This window comes from Rhopalosiphum padi, chromosome 4, assembly GCF_020882245.1.
Source record: "Rhopalosiphum padi isolate XX-2018 chromosome 4, ASM2088224v1, whole genome shotgun sequence".
NCBI lineage: Eukaryota > Metazoa > Arthropoda > Insecta > Hemiptera > Aphididae > Rhopalosiphum > Rhopalosiphum padi.
The window spans coordinates 41,483,240-41,504,263 of NC_083600.1; the positions used below are offsets into that span (position 1 = coordinate 41,483,240).

General features: G+C 26.3%; 1 protein-coding gene across 3 annotated transcripts; it reads right to left on the reverse strand.

Annotated features, from left to right (window-relative positions):
- Positions 1–1,033: 1,033 nt before the first annotated feature.
- On the reverse strand, positions 1,034–18,393 carry LOC132928386 (hydroxymethylglutaryl-CoA synthase 2-like). Of its 3 annotated transcripts, XM_060993010.1 has the most exons (6): positions 18,112–18,393; positions 17,854–18,030; positions 5,371–5,536; positions 2,190–2,376; positions 1,874–2,016; positions 1,034–1,786 (listed from the first exon to the last, which is right to left on the reverse strand). In XM_060993010.1, the coding sequence occupies exons 1-6, from the start codon at positions 18,196–18,198 to the stop codon at positions 1,584–1,586; spliced, it is 963 nt and encodes a 320-aa protein (XP_060848993.1). In that variant the 5' UTR covers positions 18,199–18,393; the 3' UTR covers positions 1,034–1,583. The 3 variants fall into 3 exon arrangements, with proteins under 3 accessions (XP_060848993.1, XP_060848991.1, XP_060848992.1); XM_060993008.1 differs by lacking the exons at positions 1,034–1,786; positions 1,874–2,016; positions 2,190–2,376; positions 5,371–5,536; positions 18,112–18,393 and adding an exon at positions 7,369–10,107 and having other exon boundaries at positions 17,854–17,992; XM_060993009.1 differs by lacking the exons at positions 1,034–1,786; positions 1,874–2,016; positions 2,190–2,376; ... (1 more) ...; positions 17,854–18,030; positions 18,112–18,393 and adding exons at positions 7,369–10,107; positions 11,729–11,883.
- Between the last annotated feature and the right edge of the window lie 2,631 nt (positions 18,394–21,024).

Genomic DNA, 21,024 nt, shown 5'->3' on the forward strand with positions numbered 1-21,024 from the left:
AATAATAGAATAATAGTATTGCGAATTGCAATACAAATAGCAAAAGAGGAAATAAAACAAACAAAAAAAAAGGAAATTTTTTATAACAAAATACATCTTTATATATTAATTTATATATACCATTACAAATTCGAGTAATTTAACAATATATTAGAATACGTATTAGATTAAACAAGAAAATCGTACAAAATATTTAAAATAATTTAACTGTATAATACTATAATATCATAATTTTATGTCTACATAAAAACAGATATTGTATTTATAAGAAATACACTTTAGTAACAATTCATGAAAATAACATATTATGTTGAGGTTTAGTAATATTTACTGCTCTCAAATTAAATTAATGATAAGTATAGATAGGTATAGTTAACTTATAAATACATCATTATTATAATTTGATTATCACTTTTCATTCATGTTAAAATCATAAATATAAATTGTATAGAAATATGTATTATTAACAATTGGAATTGACATATTTAAGTAGTGTTTCAGAAAATGTTCACATCAAATATATCTGAATAAATACACAACTTAATATATCAGCACTCTAAGGGCTTATTGAATAATAAATCAAACGAAATGGAAATAAAAATACACCTACAATACACCACTAATCAGTCGTATATTGGGTTTATTCAGGTTTCTTTAGTCGACTGCTCTCTGGTATTTAAAATTTAAAATATAGATTTTGTGTTAAAATCCTAAATAAATATATAATATAATAAAATAAAATCTATAAGAAAATATATTTCCTTTTCCTATATAGACACTCTTGTAATATAGAGAAGATGTAAGTAAAACTACTATTGTCTCCTTTAAGATATTTTTTATCCTTTTTTATAGTTTATTAAAGTATGTTACAGAAACTAAAACAAAACTGTTTTTCATACTTCTAATTTTGAAGTCTAACGTCTTACAAAAGGCAAGCATCATACCCTTTTAAACCTTTTAGTAAGAAAATGTAAATGCAGTTGGTCTGCATATACTATAAAGGTTTTCTGTAATTAATAAAATATAAAAAAAATTATTAGTACCCCTTATTTTGGTTGACTATATTTGAAAAATAAAACATTAATTAAAACTTACATACGGCTTTAGATTTATATACTTTTTTAAAAATTTTCTTATAGGTTATGTTTAGGTACCTACTAAATTAAACAGTTTGGCTAAAAATTGAGAAATGCAAAAATAAATTTCGCTACAAATTGACCATGGAAATAACAAATGTTAAACTGACATTGTCTTAAACGATGTATAGATTGTTTCATATTTGATGTTTGTAGATTAAAAAAAAAAATACATTGAAGTAACTGGTATTATAAATAATTATAAAAGGTCATTGTATAATAATATAGATAACCTCATGTAAAACTATTAACTTACAATAGTGAGTAATAACAGTTTGAAAAATAAAGGGTTTATACATTTTTATATTATGCATAAATGATTACCTACCTAAAACATGAATAATAAATTCATGAATCACGAGTCGTGTTAAAAGAAAACCGAAATAAATATTAATATTTTCATAACATTAATATTATAATTTAATAATTAAAATGAAAAACAGTTTTTCAGAAAAGCTTTCCTCTTAATTTTTGTCTATCTTCGTCGTCTTTTATCTTCAATGCTTCGTTAATTTGACAAAGTAATCGGTTGACCGAAACTTGCATACTAGGATCCAGAGTCGAAAGATGTTTTAAATCTTCTCTGGCTTCGTTCATTTTCCACACGGATATATTTGCTTTTCCACGTCTGAATAATGCTTTGACGTTATCTGAAAGAAAATAAACTTTCATTGCAATATGTTTAAGAGATATCTACAGTAATTATAAAAGATATTAATACAATAATACGTATGTACCAGGATCGTCTTCTAAAATTGATGTACAGTGTTCTATGACTTGGTAATAATCCTTGGAAATAAGCTTGCATTGAGCCAAATTTAGTAACAGTGGAGTCTTTATTTTGTTTAATTCGTCCCATTCTTTTTCACGCGGTTTAAGTCTTTAAGATAATAATATCAATAATGCAAATTATTAATTATTTGTATATTTATATAAGTAGGTACAAAATATTTAAATTACAAGTATTAAAAAAAATAATGTATAATCAATTTCTGGAAAAACAGTTTTGATTAAAATTATTATATTATAGCCTATAGGTAATCAAGTAATTACTTCATCATGATTTGTTCCAAGAATCCGAGAGCCAACATGTATTTTTCTTCGGCTTCTTTGTATTTACCTTTGTGGTATAATTCGTTACCGGCTTCTTTAAGTTCGGGTATTGTGTTTCGTTTTTCATTTTCATCCAGTAGCCAAGTCTCCTTTTCGAATGAACCAGGAACCTCGATCTTCAACAAATCTATTTGTACGTTAAATTGAATATCATCAGTACTAAAGAAGTTCCTCATATAGTGGTTAAAAAAAAGGAACTAGTATTCTGTCAGTATTCATATTATATTTTAGTATTATGTAAACGAATTTGTCAGAACTCAATTTAGCCTTAATTTTCATTACTAGACGTAGCAGTTGTCAAAAATAATATTAAATGGACATACATTTTAATTCAAATATTTTCGTAAATCGTAATTCCATATAATACTATCAATAGATAATATAAAAGACACATTTAAGTGTTATAAGATGAAGTTTGCTAATTTTCATTATTATATAGATTTTTTGTTTCTGTGTAATGTGTAAATATTTCCTAGTGGGTATGTTTAATTACACATATGTATTATTTATAATTATAATACAAGTATTTTTATTTGATTTAATAATTTCCTTCTTAAAAACCTACTCTAAATCTGTAGCACTGAATTACTGTCTTACTGAAACACTGAAGAATGGTGATAAACAGTACTTGAATTGGGGGGGGGGGGGAGTCTCCCTTCTTTTTAAAATTTTTTTTAGCATACCCCTTCTATTTATTTGAAATGAAACGCTGGGAACTCAACATTTACTATTTGTACATTTGTATCGGCTATGAAAAAAAAATTGATTGTTAAAATTCCTTACCGTAAAATCTAAGAAAGTATTATGCTCACAGAAGTATAAACATATATATCTGTGATTATTTCATAAATAATAAATATTGTATTTTATGGATTATATCTTTATAAATCGTAATATAAATTATAATGTCATTGGATGATGTAATAAATATAAATAAGTGTTTCTTTCTTTTAAAATATTTTTACATAATAAATTTAATGACTTTTAGGCTTATGGATGTCTGAAAGGGGGTGTAGGGGGCTTTACCCCCCATGGTAATGTGACAGTAAATTTTGTGTGGAACGCTCGTTTATCCAACATCCACTGAGTCCCCACTCCCCCTTCAAGTTTTTTTCCAATTCAAGCACTGGAGATAAATGTACTGAAATTATATTACATAAAAGTTTATATCTTAACCTTAGAAAGGGTCTCAGTGAATTTCATCAGTGCAATGTCAATAAATATCATATAAATTAAATTTAAATAGCATAATATTTTTAAATAAAAAACATACAGTAAAACCTCTTTACAATGGATTTCTTATAAGATGGGAATCTCCTTCACAATGAAAAACAACAATAATTTTGTATAATATATATTTGGTATATTTTTGTTTTTCTATAACGGAAAAATCACTTGATCCTAAGCGAATCCGTTATAAGGAGGTTTTACTGATTTACTGTATCTTGAAATCAATTGAATTTATGTCCTACACTTAGATTGTGTATGTATACAAGATGAATATTTTGAAATGTAAATTAGTTAAATTTTAAATATACCTATACTTATTTCAAAAGATATTATTAAATTTTAAATTTTAATAGTCAGTTTCGTTATCTTGCATTTGCACAGGTCAAATATAATAAGTCATATGTTAATATATTATATACTTGTTGCACATATATGAAAAATTTTTTTTAGTTATTAACTACCAATAATATTTTTTATTAATTGTAACTTATGTTGGGCTAAAAAAAAATCATTTATTTAAGATTATACATATTTGACTAAATAACTGTATAATTAATAATATACTTATTAAATAGTATACGTAAATAAGTTGCAGGTTTTGTTTCTTGAGGTTTTTTTCCCTAGATTCTCTTAATGGTATACAATTATTTAACTCCTAAGGGTAATAATTACCTATCTCACTACTACTCCTCACCGAAAGTTATCAAATACAAACATCCTACTTAAAAAATAATAATATATATAAATATTATATATGATATATATTAATCTATATCCTGAACGGGACACCTTAGTTGCATCCCATAAAAAAGGTAACACGAATTGCGTCCCTCTATTTTGGTTAGGTAGCAGAACTTTTATTTCGTTTTCAAGGGTGATGTATTAATTATAAGCCAGCCTGGGCTCTGATATTATGTTTTGATGATAAAATAAATTACGATAATGGATGAATTTTGTTACCGATTTCTTATTGATAATTAATAAAATAAGTAAGTTTGTTTATTGTCATCGTGAACAATAAAAGACGACCTCTATTTTGCCTATACTATATCGGTAAAGCTTTGTAACATATTCATGTGTAAATACTAAATACCATTTAGTTTTGCAATGTTCTAGATTTACCAAGCTGATATAAAATACTTGATTAGGTATAGTATCTACTGTTAATAATTGTTGAGTGTAGTATATCTTTTACTGCAGTTCAGTCTTCGTTCTTACTCAGTTTTTACTTTTTCATATACTTACGTGAGCTGTGATAACTGTTTAGTTTTTATATGTTTAGAATGGAAGTGCAAAATATTATAGGTTGAAAACAAAAGCATTTGAAAATAATTGAGGAGTATAAGTTCTATTTTCATAAATGATTGGCTAATAATATACAACGTTGGAAATGTACCTCGAAAACGTGTACAGCATATTTAAAAATTAACGAATATGATGATATTTTACTTAACGTGAGTGACACTGAGCACAACCACGATGCACTATCTAAATCGGCAAATTGTAAGTAATTATCTTAAATGAAAATGTACATAAGGGTTATATGAAAGACCAGCTAAACGAATGCATCGAAATTTAAAAGAAAGTATTGATGTCAGTGTTAAAAATACATTAACAATTATAGATTTGTAATTATATTTATAATTATTATTTATTTATTTTTGTTAGTTGTTTAAGAACCGCTGATTAAAATACACTAATTGTGTCCTGGATTTTTTGGGACGCAATTTGTGTATACCTCTTTTACGGGACGCAACTCATATGCTCCCATCCAGAATAATATATCGATCGAGGAATTATAAAACTAGTATACCTAACACCAGTTACCTACAGGCTATAGGTAACTGTTGTTAGATATTTAGGTATCATTGTTTCAATAATTTTTAAAAACCTATAGTGAATTCCAAATCCGCTGGATCTGCTAGTAAATCGTTGAGGTCATCATAACCGGTGCCGTTCTTTTGAAGTTGTGCTGTGCAACAATGACTGGTGCTGGGAATTGACGTGCGACCAGCATCCCGCAACGTCTTGGAAATGAACGGATAAGACGCTACCAACTGTTAACAAATATTTAATTCTTATTTGTTAATTTATTCAACTCGTATCATGCACTTATAAATTGCATTATTACAACTGGCGGTCCACGTTCATTTTAAACTATAATTCAGTTTATATAGATGTATACATGATGATTCAAAATATATGCTTCACCCATTTATCATATTACTCAAAATGTTTAATAAGAAAGTTTCATATAAAATTACTAGTATTTTATATATAATTTTTTTTTTGGGAGGGGGGGGGGGGTTGAGATCAATTTTAAAAATTTAAATAGGAACCTATTATTATTTTTTAGACTCATTATGTGTGGAGAAATTTGTTCAGAGTATGTCGATACTTACATAAAAATCGAAATCCAGACGTGTATATTTTATGAGTTATAATAGTATTTGATGAAGTTTAGATGAGTAGTGGGATACTCTGCAAAATTGTTGTCTGCTAGGTAGGTACTCCGCTCGCCTAATTTTTAAACATTTATATACCTAACTTATAGACTAATCCGAATTTAGATTTTTATGTATCAAAATACTCCAAAAAAATTTTTTTTTTTTTGAATTTTTAAAGTTGATCCACAAACTTTGGTTTGACAAAGCCACCCTCAAAATGTTTTTTTTTTCAATTTTTTAAGAATTTTACTGCTGTGCTTAACACGCAAAAACTATATTGTATAAAGGACTTATATATTTATAGTTCTTTGATTTGAATACTTAAAATACTAAAGACCAAAGTAAAATTTGTATATCAATAGTATATTATAATATAGTATACTCTGCTCAACGATAGAACAAGTGGATTTTACAAGACTACAAATCGCCACGCGACACCCCATCGAGGCTGGCTCAACTATTGCAGTATCGCGTGCGATTGTGCGGAAATTGTTCGTCAAGTCAAGGTTTGTTTTTCGCTGAACAATTTACATGCATTCTATAAGGTTAATGTATGTTGTACTATTGTAGCATAGACTAAAATCTAAAAATGGTAGTCAATAATTCCAAATCCTCAGTAATCAAAAGATTACATTAATTTCCAATTAATAATATGTCCGTGATTTGTGATTGTGAGGTACCAATTAGAATAGGGCACTTGTGTTTCATCAGTAGTAATCACTCATCGTGATGATCTATATGTGTGATCATATTTAGATGAAACATTGAAACCATTTTTTTCTGCAAAGTAATCGGGAAATCAATTTCAAGCATATATCTATAACACAAGTACCTAATTGGTATACAGATTTAAATGTTTCTTGGTTTCGTTGAAAATATTCATCAATACTAAAATTTTGAATACTTATCAACAGTGGCGTACATAGGGGGGTTTTTTGGGTTCAAACCCCCCACCTGAAATGTATGGTTGGTACGGGCATTGATTTTGATTGTATAATTAATTGGAATTTAAGAATGGAAATTTTTTTTTAACCCCCCTGAAATTAATTTCTATATACACCACTGCCTATCAATAATAACAAAATGAGTCTTAAGTTTAGTCATTCTACTCGGTGATGTGTATGGATTTTAAAAACAAATACAATAGATTTCCTTCAATATTTTAAATTAAAATAACAAAGTATAGAGACATAACTATAATATTTTCGTATGAAATTTTTTTGCAATAATTACTTACAATTTAATTTAATTCTATATGATGTACTTACATACATTTTATCAATAGAACCTATGCCTACTAAACTAAATATTGCAATCAAATACTACACATAATAGTATTTTACAGTTTACAATATATATTTTCATTATCATAATATAATTATATTTGGCAGACATTTTATCCATATAGGATTTTTTTTTAAATCAAAATATCAACAACAATCTTGAAAAAAATGTGTTTTATTTTAAAGTACTATTAATACACAAATCAATGTATAGTTCAATATTATATTATGGCACAAAACATAATGGCTAGTGGTGGATCTAAAATTGTTTTGGAGTGGACATTCCGACATTATTCATATTATTATAAATCATAAGTATTATATAATTTTATAAACACGATATTTAGGATTTTATATTATGCCTTACAAATATAACTCTCCCCTTGAATTCGCCACTGATCATGAAATACTTTTTTGTTTCTAGTGTTTCCAAAAAAAAAAAAACAATAATATAACGCTGATGTAATAAAATATTAAAACCAGCAATGTCCTCCACGATGTTTTTAATCAAAAAAAAGTTTAATATTTGTTTGGCAATTTAAAATTATAGTTGTAAATCTACTTACTTATGATTTATGGCCAATAAGTATAAGTATTTACAGATTTAGTAGTTGTCCCATTATTTATAGTTTTACATCTATTAAACATCGAAAAAAAATTATATTTCTCAATTAATTACATATTATACATATTATTGCATAATATGCAATAAATCATAATATATATTAATACGATGTAACTCAAAGTTTTTAATTTTATTTATTCAACGAAATCTTTTTAGTCAAGTTTTACCTATTATTTGAACACACTGTACTATAATTTATTGTTAGGTACCCATGGTATACACTTAATTGAAATATAGGTAATAGGTATATATTTTCATAACTAAACCGGTTCATTTAAAAATCATGTTTATTAATTTTTTTACGGAATTATAAAGGCAAGAAAAACCGTGATTAATACAATTTTAAAATCAAAATACCCACTAAAATATATTTATTTAAAATTTTGAAGAAAATGTATAAATGCATTTGATTTTTAAAACCTGAAGTGGATAATCTATTAAATAAGGCATGATTTAAAAATTACAATATTAAAAAAAAAAAAATTAAATTTGTCATGTCTGTAGTTTAAAAAAAAATTAACAATCATCAGCACCACTTCATTAACGACTTAATATTATAATTATTGTCAATAAAACCCACACACCAAGAGTATGATAATATTAATGGAAAATACCATGTTAATGAAAAATAAATACATAACTCTATATATAATAGGTATATACATGCATATTATGTATATAAAAAAAATGTATAAACCAATACTATAACTAAACAAGTACAAAGATTTTTGCTTAAAATTAACAATGCATTTTAAAAAGAACCAACACTAATTATTATTTGCTTGATGTACAGGGAATAACGCGATTTACATATTTATCGGCCATCGATAAATAATACTTTTCCACTGGGGTTATATAAATACGTATTCTATTATAAAGATGTTTTACGAGGCCCTATTCTTTTCTTTCGTAATACCGTCGGTGCATTTCGTCTATTCTGGACAAGTACCACGTGCCTGGGAACAGTTGGTCCTTGTCGCTGACTGGCACATACGGCGCTCGGTGCAAAGACTTCTGCCGGACTTCCAACACTTCCGTAAATTGTTCGGGCGTAAGGCGTATCCGCTCCTCCAGACGGTCGATGCCCTTCTTCAGGTTACCGATCAGACTCGACAAATTGTTGTCGACGACCCTGATCGAGTACATAGACGAAGCCAAACCAGACCCGTAAGAGAACACGCCGATTTTCTTGCCGGGCAGGTGTTCAGGCGGCAACGACACCAGGTATGAGACCAATCCGCTGTACACGGATGCCGTGTACATGTTACCAACGCGCGACGCCAACAACAGCGATGGTTTGGTCTTGTCCTCGTAAACGGTCTTGCTGCGCTCCATGAACGTCTTTTCGATATCCCGATCGAAAAATGTGGACGGTAGGTGCACGTCCTTGTATCGGTCTAGCCCCGGGTAGTCCTCGTCCTTGGCGCCACTATTCACGAAATCGTTCAGGTACAACCGAGCCAGGGACTTCTGTACCAGTTTACAGTACGGTGTGTGGAACACGAAGGAATCGAACCCATTCAGATTGACGTTGGTACCGTCTCCGCATTTGCTTAGATAGGACTTGTAGCACTGGTCCAGGGCGTTCAGGTAACACTCGATGGACAGTTTACCGTCCACCACCGGGTACTCGGATGTCAGATCGGGCTTGAAGAAATCGTACGCGTGATTCATGTACGTGCCTCTCAGGCCTCTCTCGATCACCAATGAGGCGTTCGGGCCGATCAGCATTGCAACGGCGCCGGCACCTCCCGTCGGACGCGCGTTACCCTTGGCGTAAATCGCGATGTCGGCCGCGACTACCACGGCCAGCCTACCGTCCCACGAGCTCGACTCCATCCACGACAGAGCATTGAATAGGGCCGCCGTACCACCGTAACAGGCGTTTGTCGTATCGATACCCTCGACGTGGAAATTACCACTGGGCTCGAATAGCTTCATCAAAACTGTTTTCACACTTTTCGACTTATCGATTATGGTCTCGGTGCCCACCTCTAGGCGACCTATATCCGCATAATTAATGCCGTTGTTCTCGACAAGCTGACTGACTGCTGTCAGGCACAGCGAGTTCACGTCTTCGAGGTCTGTGCAGAACCCCATTTGCTTTTGGCCCAGACCAACGGTATATTTTCCTTCTGACACTTGGTCGTATTGTTCCAAATCAGTTTGATCGACATACAACGACGGTATGACGAAATGAATAGCGCGTATTCCAACATCTTTTGGCCAATGATCCATGATAAAAAAAAAAATCGTTTGGAATCTTAATTTACCTGTTAATTAAAACAAAACAAAACAAAAATAAACTTTAATAAGAACAATCACTACAAACACTGCAGATCACTTATTTGAAAAAAGAAAACCACTTTAAAGACATTTTAATAGGTGTACACAAACTTCACAATCAATGTAGTTATAAATTTCAATTCGTAAGTTTAAAGCAAACATCTCGGTATTCTTAATATTTAAAATATTCAAACCTTACTATATACGCAATAATACAGGAATGTGTTTCTTTTCTCATGTAAAATATGATTTATTGTATTATTAGATAGGTACACCATTATGTATATTGTATAATTTATAGAACCAGAATCAATAGTAAATTTCAACAGTAACAAAACACGATCACAATACATTAAATGTATGTTAATATTATTTAGTATTCACTGATAAACTTATTTCGATTTTAAACTTATAAATAGAAGAATATACTTAAAAATGAATAAAAACTAATTTTAATAGGTTTGATAAATATAAAATAAAATACAAGTTTAGAATTACCTAAGACTTTAAATTAGTATTTAGACTATTAATAAAAAAATATTGTATAAAATAATAGGACAAAAATATCAAACAATGCCAGAAAGTTAAAACATTAATAAATATAAAAGGTGCATTAATGAATGATTCATTCAATCAAAAAAATAATGTACACTTATGTCGTGTAAATCGTTTTTTTTTTTTTAATTATCAATTTTTCTTATTATGTCATCTTAAAATTGTAAATACTTTTTAGAACTAGAATATTATCATCCATAAATTGACATTATCTTTATTTATAGGAATATTTTATGAATAATTCAACACTTAATAATTACAGTATATTTTCTATTTTTTAAAGTCAAGTTAATAATTCGAGAAAGTTAAATAAATAAATTATAGAATAAAAATTTACTCTAAATTATATCGAAAAAAAAAATATTAAAATTATGTATAAGGTATTAATATACATTTTAATATTGTACATAATTGTTTATCATTCACTACAACTTAGAAAACTGTATATTTATGAAAAATTAAAAGTATAATATTATGTATAGTATATTTTGGATGGTTTGGATAATTTCTGAAGAAATGACCTCGAACTATTAACTCACTCTCTGTTTTATCAATAATTATATATAATTATAGTTATGATAAATAAAAATAATAAATTTAAAATTTAAAAATAATTCAAGCATTTAATAAAAATTAGTTAATATTTTCAATTTTTTAAAACGAAAGTTATATATTTTGTATTATAGTTTAAAGTGCATAATACATTAATAATATTATTTAAAGATCTTAATAGTTAATTATAAACTTACGATGGATATATATTTTAATGGTATAATTAAGTACTTATTTAACTAAAGTATAATAGGTTAATTTTTTAACTAGTTAAAAGATTTAACGATTTTGTCTTGCTTAGCAATTATTCTCTAGATATCAAACTTGGAAAAAATATTGAATATAATTATTTTCTATGGATAGAATTATTATTGCTGCTATATATGTAACTTATTATATTAATATATATATAATTTATTTATATTTTAAAAAATATACTTGATTATTTTTATATCGTTTTATTATTTTTAAAAAACTATTAAATTTATAATGCAAACATACTTGATTATTTAGTTAAGTTCTTTATTTGACAAATAAATTGTTGAGGAACTGAAAACTCACTAAAGAAAATAAGATATGTTTACGGTTTGAACTTTAGATGTTAAGTGCACGAAAAAATGAATCGCGAGTAGAAGAAGACAGTATACAATAATAAATTCTATGATCATATACATATTTTAGTAGATACACTACAATTAAGCTGCGGCTACACTGAAGTAAATTTATATATTTATATCAAACTTGTATAAAACAAGAGTACACCATTTAATTACGCTACAAAATATATAGGATGGTTCATTTTTAAACTACATTAATTTTGTCGATGAGTTAAGTATATTAAGTCTTATTCAGTATCAGTTTCTTTTTGAAATTTAAAAAAATTTTAAATACCTTAACATAATTGTTTAATAGTTTCAACATTTAACTGTCTTACAAATTTTAAAGGCACAGTAAAACAACATTTTATTTTGATAATCAAATGCATCAATTATTGTTCTTAATATACATTTTGACGTTTTATAAGTTTATAATATATAGGTACCAATGTTTCGTGAAATTAATTTAGAATTGTATATTTATTATTTATATAGACATAAATATTTTTTATGAATAAAACATAGAATCTATTATTTAATAACAGAAAATATATAATAACAAAGATAAATAATTGAATTTTGTACATAAAAATAATTCTGAACGGAGATATTCTGTTAGCCTATATCTCTAAAGACATTTTAATATACACCTATATATTGCATATAGTACCTATAGCTTGGTCTATTTTTTTCAAAACATAGATAAAATATATAATGTTATAAAATAATTATTATGAGTCAATACTGACGTACCGTATCGGTATGAATATATTCATGGTATAAATAACTTACAATTAATCTAAATATATTGAACATTTTATTGTATTGTGTATAATATATAATAATAAACATAATGGAGTAAATTAAGATATAAATTTAAAATTGCTAAAATTTTTGAATTATAACATAACTAAATTTAAATTTTGAAATTAAAATATAATAAAAATATATATTTTATTTATAAATATTCAATTGCACCAATATTGAATTTTTAAATCTTCATCAAATTTTAATATGGGTTCGTAAAAAACTTTTTTATGTAACTCTTAGAAGAAAATCTTATAAGAAAAACATGTATTATATTTTCAATTAATAAAAAAAATGAATATTAAAATTAAATACCTCAAAATAATAGAAATATTTTGTAGATAATTTCTAATTTGTTTTTAACTTCTCTAAAAACCACATAAAAGCTCTTTGTATTATATTTTCAAACTTTTTACTAAGAACAAAAATAGTAACATACAATAATCGGTAAAAAAATTTTACCGAGTAGAAAAATGTCAAAATATTTATAAAAAAACCCCAAAAAACTTCACAAAAATGTAAATTTTTAAACAGGCCAAAAAGAGTTATTTTTTTAAAAATTATATTATGTTTATAAAATACTGGTACAAGTGACTTGTCGGTGAATATTTCGAAAATTAATTTTTTACTTTCTACAGTTTAACATACCCAGTATGCGCTACTAGAAATTATCATCAAATTTTAAGAATAAAGCATTTTTACTAAATTATCATAAATGTGATATCAGAAATGGATCACAAATATATACCAATATTATCTTAGATATTTAAAAAAAGGTTTTTTATATTATAATAATATGTCTATACGTATATTTTATAGACATTTGGGTCCCAATATGAACTACATAATTATGAGGTACCTTAAGAGGAACTTAGTTAAAAAATTTGAACAATTAATGCATTTTTAAATATAAACTTGTTTACTAATTTTCGTGATTTTGGCAAATTCTGTAAAAATTTGAACTTTAAATGCTCATACAAAAAACGTGCCTATGTATTTTTTTTTACCTATAAAAATAACTTATAATAAGCCTTATATTATATTAAAATTAAAAAACAAATATCACTAAAATCAATACATTTATCGCTCCGTTCAAAATCTAAAATGAATGAAAAATAAAAATAAATCGTTATAAGCTAATATAATGCAGCCAATTTTTTTAAGTTATCTAGTATACTGCGTTCATAAAATAATTGATCAAGTTGTCGATAATTTACGATGAAATTATACTATATTTACTATATATTATTGCAGAAGTTGGTACTTATACCATAATTACATTAAATACGCTCAACACTTACTCATCAATGAATAATAATCAATTTCCTCGAGGAATAACCTTTAAGTAATGGTTCTCGCAACCTTAAGATAAACTTTAAGGTTAACATTTTTTCCAAATATATTTATTTAAGATTTTTTTGGAATGTTTGCCTTTTTTGTTAGATTATAACTATACTAGCGGCTGGTGTGCCTCGATTAACTACAGTGAGAAATACCCACAAAATCCATGCGCAGAAATTCAATTCTTTTACATTTTTAATCAATTCTACACATATATACAGTTTCTAATATTTTGTCTATTAATAACAATAATGTTAGACTACCGGAAAATTTTTGCAAATATTTTAATTACATATTATATAACCACATAATCCAATATAGTTACATATAGATACATAATCGATAAAAGTCGACCTTTAGGATTTGTTGACCTCGTAGATGTTCTATAACTTATTACCATAATAAAATGTAAATATTATGTTATACCTATGAAATTTATAGAGTATATTAAGAGGTCTTTAAAAACCACCAAAATTGTGAAAAACTATTTTTCATAATAAACAAGTGAAACTCAAATAGGTACATTTATTAGCTTTTAAAGTCTAGAAACAATACTATTTTTTCTAATACTTGTATTATATTTATATTTATAGACTTACAAATTTTTCCAGCCATAATCAATTATGTTGTTGATTTGTGAACATTACATAAATAGATATTCATTGTGCATAAAGGTCGGTTACTATTTAAGATGTAATAGGCAAAGTGGTCAAAATTGAAAATAAAGTATGTTAAGTAAAACAATATTTAAAGACTCTGTAAACTGTATGCGCACGTGTTTCAATACTAGTAGTTTTTGTGACAGCTAGGTAAGAAATTATACATAAATGGCATAGAGATCATACAATTAGGTTTTTTGGAAAATTACGAAAAACGTTACAGTTTGTTCAAAACCTTTTTCACTACTTTTTTTGTATCTACTCTAAAGTTTACTTAAAATGTATAATTGAATGTAATTATTTATTAGGTAATATAAAGGGAGTGGAATCAGTTGATTATGCATCTTTGTTCAACTTAACATTTCTACAATTTAAAACTATTGAATATTAATTTTTATACTTACAATATTTATAATTTGTATTTTTTTTTTAGTACCAGTATTAGATTATTAAAAGACATTCCTCCTCCCATAACATACAAGTTGACAACATTAACTATGGTTAGTAAGTATATCTTTGTCTGAAAGTATCGATAGGTGTCATAATTGCTTCAAAATGAAATAACAACTACTTATTCAAAAGCCCAAACAATACAATTCATAATTTTAAGTAGCTAATAATACATGAAAATAATAAATTTGATACATCACACTCTCATTGTTAATTTCCTTCAAATGGACAACATACTAAACTTGTGTTCAGCAGTTTCTGCCTCTTAGTAAGAACATTATCTATATTCTATTGTAAGGTTTATACAATATTATATCATATTATATTTATACATTTATAATTTTCAAGCAATTTATAAGCATTTAAAAAATGTTATGTTAAAAATATAAGTAAGAGCACACAGATAATGTCCTTGCCTACAAGTTTGTTAAAAATTAAATTAATATATTTAACAATACTAAAATTGAAACAGCTGAATATTAATTTAGGTATTGTTATATGTGTTAATAATATATATAATCTATAAGACGTAATATTATTAACTGCTAACAAGTCATTAGTATATAGGACAATGAAACAAATGTTGAGGCAACAATAATTTTAATATAATTTAAAAGGTAAAACAGCAGCAATGGTAAAATTTATTGTCACCAAATTAAAGTAGAGTTATGTTCCATCAATCTGGGATAACTATTGCATATAATTATATTTTATTAATTAAGGTTTTTTAAATAATATTGTCAATCCTACTTATCAAATTACAATACTTTATGGTTTACAGTGAGTTTGATCTACAGCCAGTTAATTCATGGTCTTTGAGGTTAAAAGATAAATACTTAATATAGTAGAGCAGTCTTATTAACTATTGAGAACCCAGAAATAGTAACGTACTAAATAATTTTCAGACCTGATGCAAACTACCAATTAACCACCCATACACCTACAGCTTTTAATCAAAATTTTTTTTTTAGTTACTAGTTTAAATACTATTATTAAAAACGTAATCATACTAAATCCATTGCACAGTACCTATCCACCCATTTTGGTCTTGAGACAATTTCCTCAAAAAAGCCTACTTCAGTTCAAGACTGCCAAAAGGTATATGACTGAAAATTCCGTTAGAATTAATAAGATAACACATGCATATACGACAACCTCTTAAATGTAGAAATTAAGAAATCGTATTACATAAATAATTTACATTTTACATAAAATATAATATTTTAATATACAAAACAAATATTAATTTATAATATAATTATGAATTTAAGTATTTCAATACAATATTACATTTAAATGCCTACCAACTATTATAATGTAATTTCTAAAGATCTATATTACATAATAATTAAATTTGTAATAGCACCTATCATTACTATACTAACATTAATTATTTTGATTTATTATATAACATGAAATATATATTTATTTGTTTATAACACAATTAAATACTACAATTTAATTGAACTATGGCCATAATAACCATTTAATTATAAATTATGATATATTACATAATATTTCATATTACATAAAAATATGAACCTATATATACATAAATGATTCATTAATAATAAAAACTGAATAATGTATGATTACATTAAATAAAATTTAATAGGTAACAGTTCTAATAACAATAAATATAAGTAATCAGTAAGTTTAAGGCATAATCAAACCAAATTTAATAGATTAATCAGTAGTTGTAAAGAGAAATCGCAATACACCAATATATTTATTTTCATTATGCATGCTATTCAGTAATTAATATCTGATATTAATCACAATTTTTACATTGATATAATTAATAATATTAAAATAAATTTGCTTATTATTTATTTAAAAAATGAGAAAAGTAGTCTCATATTACTTTAATATTAAATTCCATTTTTGGATCAATTTGAATAACATTACTTACCATAAAAAAAAGAATAAAAAATAAAATTAAGTTCAGTACTTTAGAAGTACTAGGTTTAAGTTTAATTTACTACATCAGTAAATAGAAAAGTAAAAATTAAAAATATAAAGTATATATTCAAAGATTATTTATTTATTTCCATAAGGTATTGCAAGTTTTTAATGAATTGTCCTCCATTTTAAGTAGTTTAATTTTCATGAGAAGCACCAATTATACTTAACTACATATGGCCTTTTTTTTCTCGAGTATAATTATTATTTAAAAGTAAATAAAGTAAATATTAAAATAAATGTCATTAAAGCTTAAACATTTTAATAACTAAGTAGTGGATATCTTTAAAGATTGAATAATAAATATTAAATAGGGAAATACTATTAAAAGGCACTATTATATTACATTTGGATAGGATAAAAGAGCATTTATCAAATTAATTATGTATTAGTTTATTACCATAAGTATAGTTCTAAATGTATAATAAATTATTATTTAAAAACATATTTAATTCAATAATCCACAGTATAATTGAATAGTAAAAGTCAGTTTTTTTAATAATTCAATTATAATTATTTAAGTTTTCCGAAACTAATAAGAAACATAAAAAACATTAAATAGGTAATTGGTATAGTTGGTATAAATCAAAATATGTTTTCATGTGTTGAAATTAATATATTTATGTTAATAAAAATGCAATATAATAGGTTATAATTTAAAGTTACTTATTTAATTTCTATTTTTACTATACATTAATATTGTTCTGAATTAACCATATGTAACATGCAACAAAATGAACTGCACACGCAATTTAAATAAAAAATAATTGGTAATAATTGTAATAAATGCTTAAAAAAATTGTATACTCACACTTTTATGAACAATAAATTTTGAAATTTCTCCTTCACGCATTGACTTCAAAATAGTTTCCCAGACTTCTAATTTGAATTTTTTTCCCAAAACGATTTCCATGTGCTTGGGCCATTTGTAACTATCGTCTACCACAATGTTACTGCCAACAATTCGCGTTACAAAATGAAACGATACCTACAAAAAAAAAAAATTAATAAATGTGTGCACTTCAAAGAACCCGAAACAGGAAAATGATTTCTTTTTATTTCGACTTACTTTTGTTCCGTTGGAGAAAGTAGGCTGACCACCAATGCCCGGTGTCACGAGTGTCTTCTGTATTTTATCGCCGTTAATACTTTCCATACTACTTTTACCACGTACGAAAATTAGTCAATCATGAGGTCATAAGAAGAAAAACCTTGACCTTAGAACACAATAACCTTTCACGACTCACGAGAGACGTTCCGGCAATTGAATTTTTTGGGCCAAAACCAAATCATTATCATTTAATCTATTCCACGGTAAACACGTCACAATCGTGCGGTCACAGAAAACAATGCAGTTAGCAGCGGTCGATGATAAGCGTTCATGATGATAAGATATAATAATCATGGTCACAAGAATAGATAATTAAATTATTGTCGTATTGATTAATGATTAATGATTATTGACATTTCATAAGTAATGTCATGAAGTATTTAAATTCTATCATCTATGATCACGTTTCACAGTTTTTTAATCAAAGTCTGGTCTATCCTTGATGTTTGGTGATCAATGACCAAAATTAATAGTTAAGATGGTAATGATAACTTTTATATGCTACAACTACGGATAATTATTATTATTATTTAATACGTAAATGTTTCTTATGACTAATGTCCAATATCATGGTGGAATGTGGATAAATCCAACTTTTCATGTTATTGATATGAAAGAATTAAACAAAACGATTCTGAGCTGGAAGAGCGTATCAATCTGGTTGATTTCTAATATTATTTTATATTTTTATATTATAAAATGTATGATTTATATTACCTGCTAAGTAGAAAATACTGATAGTAATTTAGTTTCCTGTTAATTCTTACAATAATATAAATTACAAGTACACTATGCATAGAGTAATATTTCTCTATAAATAGTACGGTACATATTAAACTTATGTTTGCCAAAAATAACGCATGAACTAACTACACATAATACCACTGATTAGGTACCTACCAATTATTTTAATAATATTAATATATATTTTTCATTAATCATTTATTTATTATCCATGGCTAAATGTGTATTTAGCCATGTTATTATCCTACTACGGTGCAAATAATTTCGTGGTAAAAATAATAAGAAAACTATAGTCTGTACCGTAGTAGGAAGACTCATTAGCGCCCTTGACAATCTTAGAAAAAAAGCGCCTTTTTATCAATTAAAAAAAAAAAAATGATAAATTTATGGAATGTACAATATTAACGTACAACGTTAATAACAATAAAATGATGGAACTATTTAAGATTTTCATAATTTCGTCGTTACATTTAAACGTAGAAACTAGAAACGTAGTGGGTATAAATAAACAAAATCATACACATTTCAAAATGTATAATGAAAAAAATATATTGTTTTGAAGGTAGAATAAAAATACTACTCTTTTAAAGCAGAATTTTGCACCCCTAGTTACGCCACTGAAAATAGTAAGTAATTTTCAACCTTTTTTTGATCACGACACTACAACTATTAATAATTAGATTATGTATGAAAAATGAATGTTAAAAATACTATTATTTTTAAAAATTTCATTGTATATTGGCATATTAAAAAAAATAAATTAGTTACCTTTATAAAAACCTATTTAATCTACTGTCAAAAAAAAAAAAAATTCCTTACTATTAATATTTTTTTGAATCACGATTACTTTAAATATAAGATGAAAAACTATTATTTTTAGAATGTTCAATTTTTGATATATTACGTATTAAATTTATAAATAACTTCAATCTTTAATCTTGCATTCAATTTTTAAGCTGTTGGATCGAGAAAATACTAATAAATAGAAAATTAAAGTGTTGCTACAACTGGCTTGAGAATTTTTTAATAATATTCCGAACTTATTACATCAAATAACGTGTTATGTTATTACTACTACTCCTATGTACTATTCACTAAAATTCTATATAAATTATTATTAATTGTTGAAATTGTTACAATGTGCTACTTCAAAAATATTGTTTGAGACGTAAGATTACTTGAAGTTCAAAATCTATACTAATATAATAAAGCTGAAGAGTTTGTTTTTTGTTTAAACGCACTAATCTTTGGAGTCTAGACTAACCAGTCGGATTTGAAAAATTTATTTTTGTATTTGATAACACAATTCTTGAGAAATGTTATTTGCTATTTGACTTCAGTCTATTACTCTTAGGAGCCAAGCAAAAAAAGAAAAGTTAGAAAGAACGTTAATCGTAAACAAAGTAATAGCGTGAGTCGCAGGCTAATATATGCAATGTCATATACAGTATCAGTTATGAATTTTATGATGAAATAGTTTTTAAAAAGTTGGTGTAGTTTTATTCGTCAATTATTATTCATCTATCTTAGATCGAGATGTTACCTTAACTGAGTTAATAAAGCGGGAATAAAAAATAGGAAACGAAGATGTTTAGGTAGGTATCTATGATAAAAGTGGATTAGAATCTACACTAATATAATAAAGTTAAAGATGAATTTGTTCGTGTTTTTTGTTTGAATTTTGATCGATTTGAATCATAAGAGTCAGACATAATATAAGAAGTACACGAGAAGTTATTTATAAACGTACACATTTACATACAAATGACTTTAAGTATCACTAAGGTCTAAATTATAATTGATAGGTACACAATTACTCTAGTCTGTAGGTGGATATTGGCATATAAACCGAGTTTTCTTAGTATGGAATAATGTGCAATGACACCCATTTTTATGCAGTGCTCGAGTAAATTGCTTTGTGTAAATTTAATCTTTTTTTCTTCTTTCTTAAGAGGACGTCTTACCCGCATGTGTTGTCTCCATCTTACACACGTACGACAGTAAATTTTCGTTCACCAGTTTCAATAATGTGCTTTAAGTTTTAATATTAGAGTGAATTCACCTATTATCAAACTTTTAGGTAAGAACATTATCTGTGTTCTCTCGTTGGCTTTTTACGATATTTTA